Genomic DNA, 10,955 nt, shown 5'->3' with positions numbered 1-10,955 from the left:
ACAACAGAATCCAGGGATTTACTTTACAAGGTGTTGTACAGCTACTGCATTGCATAGGAAGGACATTGAGCAAGTTATAACGAAAAATCAAAGGATTTGCTTAACAACCCGTTTAACCATAACATGTAGGGGCACACCCTGCGTGATACACCTGGTATTTACAGCTATTTGCTGGATGTTAAGATTATGATGGTTTCCGTCAACTATACGGATCAATTACAGTAACAACAAAATTATTGATCGTTGTCGGCAGGATTCGAACCTGCGCGGGGAGACCCCAATGGATTTCTAGTCCATCGCCTTAACCACTCGGCCACGACAACTGACATACATACATCTAAATAGTAAAATCAAGATATATATACAATTACAGAAGAGTTATTCTATTAAGTATTTCTTTGTTTTACCTGCAATAGTGTCAGTGAGAGTAAAAGCGACCCAGCTATCCTTCGGCTGACTAGTCATGTCGGCTAAACAGGAGCTGAGGCTCTTTGTGTGTTCTCTGTTGTACAAGTAGCTCAAGAAAAGTAAAGATTAGTCTTCAGAGTGAACAAGTGACTGTCAGACTGTTAGTCAGACATAAATAAGTACGACAGACCCACGGGGTGACACATGATAAAGGAAAGAGAGGGAATTACACCAGCTCAGTACTGCACCTCCTGCTTCTCTGTGGTTAAATGTTACAGCGGGCTACTTTGTTACAGTGTGTTGTGGCGCTGGTTTGTTCAGCAGGAGCTCAGCAGCGTCGCTCCTTCTGTGTTTCAGTGCGCTGAACTGACTGAAAATGGAGCCACATTCCTTAGTAATTAATATATTTTTTTTAAGTTACATAAAATGCATTCGCTACAGAAATAATTCACGGCAGTTTCCCACATTCGCGTCGTTTCCAGCGTGAAAATATGTGTGCTGTTAACTTTTACGGCGACTTATTTAGGTTCAAGTGACAGAGCTCAATGTCGGACGTACGCTTATCTTCTCGCCTCGCTTTGCTGTGACGATGATGGCGACGGGGCCGAAACTGAACGACGGTTCTACGCCGTGTGCACGCGACCCCACCGTATTTAAACAAAACATCCAGGAGATGCAGCCAACGCTAATAAAGTACTACTGGCGGAAAGGGTTTGCATGGATAACTAATTTTATGAACTAGCACGGCAATTGCGTCCATTGTAGAATAGTGAGTCACGTGACCTCGCATTCACTCAGGCCTGCTAGAGTCAAGTTAGAGGACATAACCCACACTTCCTGGTCCGTTAAAATTAATAACTTAAGGCGAAAACGTTCACAGCTCATTCTCGGATTATCTAAACGATAGAAAGTAAGCAGATAGTACATGTAATCGTGTTTCATACTTATGTTATGCTCTGTACACCGCGGTATTTGATAATCATTTTATTTGATCAATTTTCGCTTTTCTTTTACTTTGAAGGGTGATGTGCTGTACTTCCGGTACAGTCACAGGTGTCTGTGGTTAGCTTAACGCAGCTCTGGGGCCTGCTGTGTTTTCAACGGACGGAGAGCTGAGAAGAAAAATGGCGTCTGCAGGCGACCCAGAGCGGGACACCGGCCATTCAGTTTGAGCTTTCCGCCGTGAAATTGAGACCGGGGCTTGGTGGGGACCTCTCAGGAACCGTCACCAGTCCTGTTGGCTTTTATCTCCCCCGCTTTTCTCCGGTGTGCGTGGCTAAATCGAGCACCGAGATTGAAGCGGAACAGAAGAGACTCCCTCCTACAATGAGGGGGAGAAGAGGAAGGCCGCCCAAACAAGCAGCCGTGATGCGGGAAGGTTCACCCGGGCCAATCCGCGGCTCTCGGGGCGGCAGGAGTAGAGGGATGCGTGGACGGGGAAGAGGCAGGGGACGGGGTCGGGGACGGGGAGGAAGTGGCGGCATTTGTGGCACTGGCTCTGCGGAGGTGGACGCAGAAATCGCCGGCCGAGAGAACTTTCATTCGTCCCGGGGCCGCAGGAAAGTTGGAGCCTCCGCCGCGGCGGCGGCCGCGGCATCGCGGGGCAGAGGAGGCAGAGGGAGAGGCAGGGGGTCGAGAGGCGGCCGCGGCAGCAGAGGCGGAGTGAGGCGTCCTCAAACCAAGGTGGTGTACGACGACAACAGCGACGAGGAGGATGATAATTTAAGCTACAGGTCAGACGACGATGAACTCCTGAACGACAACCCTTCGTCGGATCTTGAAGAAGAGGAGGCCTTGGGAAACGAGTCTGACTATCTGGAGGAACTACAAGAGGAGGAGGATGATGATGCCAGCTACTGTACCGAGAGTAGTTTTAGGAGCCACAGCACGCTCGGTAGCACCCCAGGTACGTTCGTTTGCAAGTGCACGCACTTTAGCAAAGCAGGTTTGCATTACTTAAAGTGTGCATTTTATTTTTAGCTCAGTGCACAAACGAAGCCGCATTGTTCAAAATGGAGCTTGCACTCAGAAACAGGCCTTTGTTTACCGTGTGCTCTGCTCGCCGCTGGCTCACAGCTCTGGTCCACGCTTCAGCCGGTTCTCGTGGTTTTGACTTTTGTCGGATCAGCACATTTTCATGTCGTCAATTCGTAATGAAGAAATTATTTGTGCTTTTTTTAAACTGGGCTTTTGCATGCGCGCTGTATTTTACGTGTCTTCACACTCATTCTGAAACGAGATGCATGGACGCCTTTCCATTCATTTTATTCATTCAGATTCTCTGCTTATGTAAAAGGACAGTAAGTGCACTTTCTACCATGTAAACTACGATGCATCAAAACACACATCACGTAAACAGTCTATCATTTGGTCTCGAATCAACAGATCACAGTTATATCATCTGTAAATCTGTAGTACTTGCATGAAAATGTTACCTTTTTATAAATTTATATAGACGTGTGTGTATACACATATTTCTGTAGACACAGTCTAAGACCTACCTGCCTTACCCTACTAGATTTCAGGAGGCATATTTTAGTTGCATAGTTCTGCTAAATGAGTTTGACAGGCCCTTGTTTTGAAGAGAGCCCTCTTTTTTTTCACTTGTTGCAAACACCAGTTCATTACAATATTACGTTGTGCACCGTTACCATAGTAACCACTCCTATGTTTATCAGGTGAGCAAATTAGATCCATCACGTTCCCACTCATGAACAGTCATGCCAATATAGTTGTGTCTGTAAAAACCAATGGCACATCTGTTATGTAAAGTAATGCACTGCACATTGTTCCAGCCACTGGATAGGATTAGAAAAATAGTTGTAAGGGGATCCAGCCTTCCACAGAAGTCCAAGTCCAGATTTCGTCAACAGAAAAGCTCACTTTTTTTTTTTTGCTGTCTCCATGACATCAGACCATTGTCTTTTCTCATTGGGATACATTTTCACTTGTTCTTTGGAAAGAAACACTTGAGTGTAGATTGTATTTCTTGATTTGTGCACCCCATAACACTTGACTACACTCTGGTCAGGCTTAGATGCAATTTAAGTGGCTCAGGGATTACTCACATACCTCTCAACTTCCAATAGCCAGGCTGCCGTCTGCTTTTTCTAAAGACATGTGAACATGGCAGCATTGTGCAGCCAAGTGTGAGGAGTCTTTCATAAGACCAGTGGTGACAGACAGATATTACAGTGGTTTTACCACTATAAGCATACAGGCACACACATCCTTGCAAATGCATTGCACACTTTTACACACCGCTTGATGCTGTCACCATTTGAGAAACAGCCAGTTCTGCTGCTGCAGTCCCGTCATCATTTCTCTGTTTACACATCAATGCTAAACCACAGAATTGTACCTGACCTAACACAAACATATTTGTCAAACAGTTGTAGACTCCCAGTTTGTCAGTGGCTACCCCAGTGTTTACATTGAAGATACAATATGGCAGACAATGTCGATGAGGTGGTGTAATTTTATACGATTTGTTTGCTTTGGTCTCTTTATAGAAAATTTAGTGCAGCAATCTACACTCTGCAATACTGTTACAGTGTCTTTAAGATTAAGACAAGCACATGAGAAGGCCAGAAGCAAACACAATGGTATAGTCATTTTATAAGTAGGGAATAGTAACAGTATACTAATCCTACAGTGATGGATATGTTTCTTCACCCTTTCATAAAAAAGCCAAGCAGCCAGTAACACGCTGTATTAGAAATAGCCCCATTCCCATTAGCACTAGCTTGTTATTGATTTTCCATTAGTCCGATATAGTGTTGTCAGGGTGTTGGGCCATCTAAATATCATGGACATATTGTTATTGTATCAGAACAGAATCTGGATTTTAGGAGATCACCCGAGTGCCGCCAGTACTGCAGCCACTGTACTAGTGCAAATTCCAGAGTACAGTCCACTGAGGCATCAAGGATGCTAGGAAGCTCAGGCATTAGGTTGCATTGACTGTTGGTAAACATAAGTGCATCTGATGAAAATGCGCAGGTCTTGCTTTGACTCAAAGCAACAGTGGTGCTTTGATTCTGCGTGCACATTAGTTTTCTCCTCAAACATCTGCATTTCAAATACATAACAAACTTAACTCACAGTTTTTGCATGTTAAGTTTATTATAAAGCGTAGACAGACAAGACAGTACACAGTGTTAGCAGTAGTTTAAATTCACATTTGCCACCAACTTTCCTGTTTTGTTTTGTACGCCAACCTTATTGTCACTCTTGGCTCTTTTCTTTTCACTTCTTACAGGCCGGAAAAGGAGTCGGGTAATGCGACCACGGTCACCCATCCTTGAGGCAAATGACATTCCTCCTCTGGAGCTTCCCAAGTCCTCTGAGGACCTCCTGGTTCCTACCTCACAGCTCCTCAATGTGTCTGCCGTCTATGAAGTCCTCCGCAACTTTGGCACAGTTCTGCGGCTCTCCCCTTTCCGCTTTGAGGATTTCTGTGCAGCGATTGCTAGCCAGGAGCAGTGCACACTGCTGGCAGAGACCCACGTCGCCCTGCTCAAAGCTATTCTCAGAGAGGAGGACACTTCCAACACCACATTTGGTCCCGCCGACGTAAAGGACTCCGTTAACTCCACTTTGTATTTTGTGGATGGTATGACCTGGCCAGAGGTGGTGAGGGCGTACTGTGAGAGTGACCCCGAGTACCGGCACATACTGCCTTTCCAGGAGACTGAGGATTACCCGTATGAACCATTAGAGAGCAAAATCAAAGTCCTCCAGTTTTTGGTGGACCAGTTCCTTGCGACCAACATCGCCCGGGAGGAGCTAATGTCAGAAGGGGTGGTTGCCTACGACGACCACTGCAGGGTATGCCATCGCCTTGGTGACCTGCTGTGCTGTGAGACATGTTCAGCCGTTTACCATCTGGAGTGTGTGAAGCCGCCTTTGCAGGAAGTGCCAGAGGACGAGTGGCAGTGTGAGGTGTGTGTGGCACACAAGGTACCCGGTGTGACGGACTGCATCCCAGAAGCACAGAGGACCAGACCCTTTATTCGACAACTGCCAGTCGGCTATGACCGACACCACCGCAAATACTGGTTCCTTGACCGCCGCATTGTCATGTAAGTGTCACAAAGTTTCCTTTTATGTGCCAAGATTATTGCATAGGAGTCAACAGTGGAGGTGTCGGTGTGAGTGCCTTAATTTTGCTACAGTCTTGCACATCGATAATATGCCATTTTTAAAATTTAAAACGGAGATTAGTCAATGTTGCAGTGGTTCAGTGGTTACTGAACCACTTGGTTAGGACTGATCGTCTGAAGCATGTTTCTCTAGTCTCTATTCAGCAAAATGATCTCTCAGATTGATATATTTCTCAAAGGTATTTGCTGAAAATGGTAGCATGATTACAGTGTGCTGCCAACACACTAACACCTCACACAGTTGCCCAAATGTTCATGATTTCATGTCAAAGATTAGAATGAGTATTTGGCTCCATGAGCAATTAATAGTAAAACAGTGTGCTTTAGTTTTATCAGCTCTAAAGCAGAGTCTCCAATCTTGTCACGTAACTTAGTGTCAAAGGAAAGTGCCAAGCTTTCATGAATGTCAGAAACCATCTGCATGTACAGTTATAAACAACACCATAAGAAAGAGAAATATGGCCAGCAATCCTGCAATTTCCTTTCTAGGCATTCCCATACTGTCATTTTTTGTCATTTTTCATGTACTGTAGCTGCTCAATGCGGCTAATTTACCACAGTATTTGTGGCTCAGTTTACTTTGTGATCGATTGGTGATCATAAAATTTGTGGACACCACACACTGTTATAGTGTCTGTGAAGACTTACTGAGCAAGTGTTCGACCTGTATTTGATCACCCCTCCAATCCTGGGGAAATATTGTAACAGGTTAATCCCAAAGTGTCGCAGAGAGTCATGTTTGCAGCCATAGTTCATACACATTCTTACTTAACCACAGAATTGTTCATAACTGTGAATTACATTAAATTGCCAGCTGCAAAGAGGCATCTGGTGTTCAAAGCCTGGCTGTGTTCAAATGGAGCTCAAACCTGGTCAACAGAGAAGTCATGAAGCCAGGTCGAATGACCTGCACAGACTAGTTTAAATTGACCGCAAATTAACTGTTTAGTCAGTTTTAGATTGGATTAATAAGCATATTGCACACTACTGCAGGACTGAAGTTTTAGTTACCGAAACAGCTTCCATATACTTTGTGAGAAACTGTGATGTAGCTGCAGGAATGTGTAAAGAATGGTACATTTAATCACTGATGTACAACTTTATTCCCAGTGACAATGAGGACTTTGTTACAAATTTATGCATACCAGTAGGGTCTTGCGTACAAGTACATTGTGGATGAATTCAGCATAGCCTGACCATCAGCAGTACTGGTCCCATATGTTAGCAAATTATATTGGTATTGAGCAGTCACAGATGGTCTGTGTGCTGGGTCAGCAGCAGCAGTAGCAGCAGCAGAAGGCCTGCTACATAAACTATAAATGAGCATGGATCATTTGAACAATATAAGATTTAAGAGGGTAGGTGGCCTGAAGTTTCTTGTGGCTGCATTTCACTCTCTCGCTTCTTTTACTGCTTTGTCTTGCGCTCCAAATTGGCCCCCCAGCAGGTGCTGCATTACTGATCTTCACTCTGCCTTCAGAGGCTGCGAGTGTTGGTGCATACTAGTAGTGTGCACAGAGGAAAGTTTGTGTGACTGGATGTACGTGCTGTGAATGATGTGCACAGAAGTAAGGTGTGTGTGCGCACATGTGCTTCAAGTGAGGGATGCTGAATAGACAGTACTGTTACACAGCCTCAGGCTTCACAGTCCCTCGGCATGGGCCATGCAGAGTAAAAAGCTGTCAGATATTCCACTCTGTAGCTGCTGCTACATAAACCCAAGTGTCCTAGTCAATATTTCTCATTGTGCTGGGCTCCCAGGAGCTTAGCCTTCTTAGTAATCAGTACGATTACACGCATTTACATGGTAAACTTGTTTTAGGGAGAGCTGATCTTAGGCAGATTATTCAAATTCTCAGTGTTTTAATTATTTAGAGTAGTGTAAAGTAGGACCAGGACGTAATTTTGTATTGTTGTTCATTATGAGTCAAGTTTTATTGTTACCATATGATTGCATCATATTTTAAGATGATACCTTAAATGATCAGGGGTTATAGTAGAGATAGTTATAGTTTAAAATACATTAATCACCAAAAACATGTCACAACACTCAGCATTATTATTCTATGTATAAAATATTGTAAATACTTCTGTTGTTTCAGTTGCACTTTATTTACTCTTCTTACAGACCGTTAAACACAACGAGTAGCTTTAAAAACAGATGATAATTCTCTTCAGCACCATGGACAGCCAGCATTTACAAGATGAGCGTTACAGCCAAGCATGTACACTCTGAAGTGCTGTTTTGGGAAACGCGTGCAAAAAATAAACATTTAAGTAGTAAATACTTTCAGAAAACACTCTTAACCGCTAAGATCAGTTGTTATAGGGAGATTGTTGCTAAGATACCTGTGAGATTTGTGCCTACCCTGTGACTGTAGTACTTGCCAGTTAAAATGCACTCAGTTTAGTACTTGAAATGCATCAAAAAGTCATTATTAGGATGACAAATGCTATTTACTGTGATAAATGATATAATTTATTCATGTTTATGTATCAATGCCATGTAATGTGAAAAGTGTTTCATCGTCAGACCCTGGTGAATTCTATGTGCAGAGTAAATAATGTATCTGCTCACAAGACAAAAGGCAAAGAAATCACATAAAGCCACACCGCAGGATACAGAAAGCAAGCATATGTAAAGCATCCATCTTCCAGTTTTGGCTTCTTTTCTCCTGTTTGTCCTACCCCTCACTGTTGTGTCTCCTAATTTTTTATTTTTTACTCTTTCCCCCTCATGTGTCCCCTACAGTGAGGAGGATGGTGAGCAGGAGGACAAAGCCATCTGGTACTACAGCACCAAGGTAAATGAGACTCATCATTTCCTCTTACAGGGGACGTATGCTATTCATTTTTCACACAGTACAATTATTATTATTTTTTGTTTTAAAAGACTCCTATTCCACTACTTAATTTCCAACTTGCTAGAGCTATGTCTAGAGCAACGCTGCCCTTTCTTTAAATAGCAAATTAAACCCAAACATTCCCTGTTTTTTAGCAGTGCAGCTGTCATAGCACTGAGCTTATTTTGGCTTGTACTTTGTGAACTCTACTTTAACTCTTTTCTCTTCAGGTCCAGCTAGCTGAGCTCATAGATTGTTTGGATAAGGAGTACTGGGAGGCTGACCTGTATGCAGCACTTGAAGAGATAAGAGATGAGGTGCACGCACATATGGACATCACAGAGGACCTAACCAACAAGTCCAGAGGCAGCAACAAGTGTTTCCTTACTGCCGCCAGTGGTAAAGAACTCGTCATTCTTTCTCTGTTTAATTTCTCTGACCAATTTTCAGAGAGTCTGAGATGCTTTCTGTTGAGTTTAATCATGGCTTACAGGGGGAGAAGGATATTTTAAAACCCAAAGTAATTCTCTTTCTTCCCTTTATCTTTCTGTCACTCTCTTTCCACTCTTCTGCCTCCTTTCTCCCCAATCATGAATGCCACCCAGTCATAGATGGCCAGGCCATAGGAATCAACCCAGCTATTATGTAACCTTACTCCGGTCCCAGAATACTCTGGCCAGTATCCAGCACTTGAGCTTCCCTTCAGTCCCTCATGCGTCCTGTCCATCTGTAGGATGTCTACCAAATCCATCATCATGCTCATAGTGTTCAGTCTGCTGTGCAGCAGAATTTCATCACAATTAAGCTTTGGAAAACAGCACATACATTTACAATACACTCACATGGTGCTGCTGTATGTGTTGCTATCTTTCGATGAAACAGCTTGCAAGCACTTCTAACAAGCATCTGCTGCCTACAGATAAGTTAAAGGTCTTCACTTACAACAGACTCGAACCAGTTTTTACCCACAGGAAGTAGATAACACAAGCATATAGAAATGTTTGATACCTTAAAGAATACATAGAACACATTAAAACACTTAATTTCACATCCAGATGGGACACATTAAAACTCATTTATATAAAAACACAATAGAAGCTACATTAAAAGGAGCACCAGGTACTTGGTGAGGACCGAATCAGGGTTTAATAGATAGATATAACATGTTGTGGGCTGAGGCAGCAGGCTGGCTTCAAAAAGTGTCAGTCCTTACAGATTTAAGATATTTTGTGGCAACAGGGACAAACAATGTTTTTCTTTGCACGGGTGACTCTGTACCTTTTGCTTTTAGGGCAGTAGCTTAAAATGGTGATTTAAGTAATGGTTGCAGTCATGTAAGATTTTGCCAATTAAGCAGTAAGTGTCAGACTGCTTTGCTGTGGGGGTCTGACAGTTGGATTTCTTTGCAGCTTGTAACCGTACTGCCCAGCTCAACTACTCTAGAAAGCTTTGTCTCATTTTTGACACTTACATGCTCAAACCACGACACATAGATGAATAGTGCAGACCATAACAGAAAGCCGCCCACCTCTGAGCCGGGTTCTGTCCAAGGTTTTTTCCCATTAAATAGGTTTTTCCTTGCTGTTGTCACCTGATCTTTGTTCATGTGGAGATTCTTGAATCCTTAATTTTGAATTCTTGAATCATTGGGTTTCTCTTGATTAAAGAGTTTAGTTTAGACCTGCTTTTTATGGATAGTTTCTCGAGATAACGTTTGCTATGAATTGGCACCATCTGTTTTTTTTCACTTGGCTAGAGTGCATAGTACCAGCTCGCTCAGCAACATCTCAGAAGTGTAAGGCAAAGGGCAAAGCACACTTGTTAGTGACGATAAGTGATTAATTGGTCGGAAAAGTGTCAGGCAGAAAAGTGCGTAGTAAAACAACTTAATGCCCCAAAAGTGCATCCCCTCATTGCTTTTAGGACTGGTTAATATATTTGGCAGCTTTCACAAATAATCCATAAGGGTGCCTTTAAATCCTAAATCATTGAAAATGATATATAGTATGAAAACAAGTGCCATTATGTGAAAAACAGACAGAGGCTCTGTTTTTATACAGTCTCTTTATGACTGTCGCACAGAAAATATTTCATCCATCTTGGTGTGAAACTGAAGACCCACTCTTTCATCTAGTGTTATATCTCTTCTCTCTGCAAGCGTGATACCTGGTCAGGAGAAAGTCAATGGACATGTGTCAGCCCTGCCTCTGTATTTGTGAATCAGCGCTGATGATACAAGAAGAAAAAAACACACACATTTTATTGCTCGAGCTGCTGTTTTTCTGTTTCATGTGTCAATAAAAGAGTAGCCTCAACATATGCATTCTGTGCTGTTAGTTCTGTGTGATGTGAAATTTCCTATTTGGGTGAAGCACACTGATATACTATGATGCCCCGTATAACATATACATACATTCCAACCGGGACATGTAGTAAACAAAAACAGCTTGACAATCAAAGCTATTGTACCACAAACACACACACACACACACACACACACACACACACACACAAAATATCGTCTAACATGCTTCCCTCC

At 43.0% G+C, this 10,955-nt stretch overlaps 1 protein-coding gene and 1 non-coding gene across 6 annotated transcripts in view; one reads left to right on the top strand and one right to left on the bottom strand.

The window, feature by feature from the left end:
* Nucleotides 1-241: 241 nt before the first annotated feature.
* On the bottom strand, nucleotides 242-323 carry trnas-aga (transfer RNA serine (anticodon AGA)). The gene has a single exon. It is a non-coding gene; the product is annotated as a tRNA-Ser (tRNA).
* A 1,210-nt stretch (nucleotides 324-1,533) lies between these two features.
* LOC139199353 (nucleosome-remodeling factor subunit BPTF-like) overlaps nucleotides 1,534-10,955 on the top strand; it is a 44,935-nt gene continuing 35,513 nt past the window's right edge. For all 5 annotated transcript variants that reach the window (XM_070828415.1, XM_070828414.1, XM_070828412.1 and 2 more), the window contains exons 1-4: nucleotides 1,534-2,314; nucleotides 4,670-5,492; nucleotides 8,326-8,377; nucleotides 8,647-8,815. In XM_070828415.1, coding sequence (XP_070684516.1) covers nucleotides 1,735-2,314; nucleotides 4,670-5,492; nucleotides 8,326-8,377; nucleotides 8,647-8,815 — 1,624 coding nt within the window. In that variant the 5' untranslated portion in view covers nucleotides 1,534-1,734. The remainder of the gene's footprint in view (nucleotides 2,315-4,669; nucleotides 5,493-8,325; nucleotides 8,378-8,646; nucleotides 8,816-10,955) is intronic.

Source organism: Pempheris klunzingeri, chromosome 3, assembly GCF_042242105.1.
Source record: "Pempheris klunzingeri isolate RE-2024b chromosome 3, fPemKlu1.hap1, whole genome shotgun sequence".
Taxonomy (NCBI): Eukaryota; Metazoa; Chordata; class Actinopteri; order Acropomatiformes; family Pempheridae; genus Pempheris; species Pempheris klunzingeri.
Note: the sequence above shows the minus strand (reverse complement) of the source record. Positions and strands in the feature narration are given on the sequence as shown.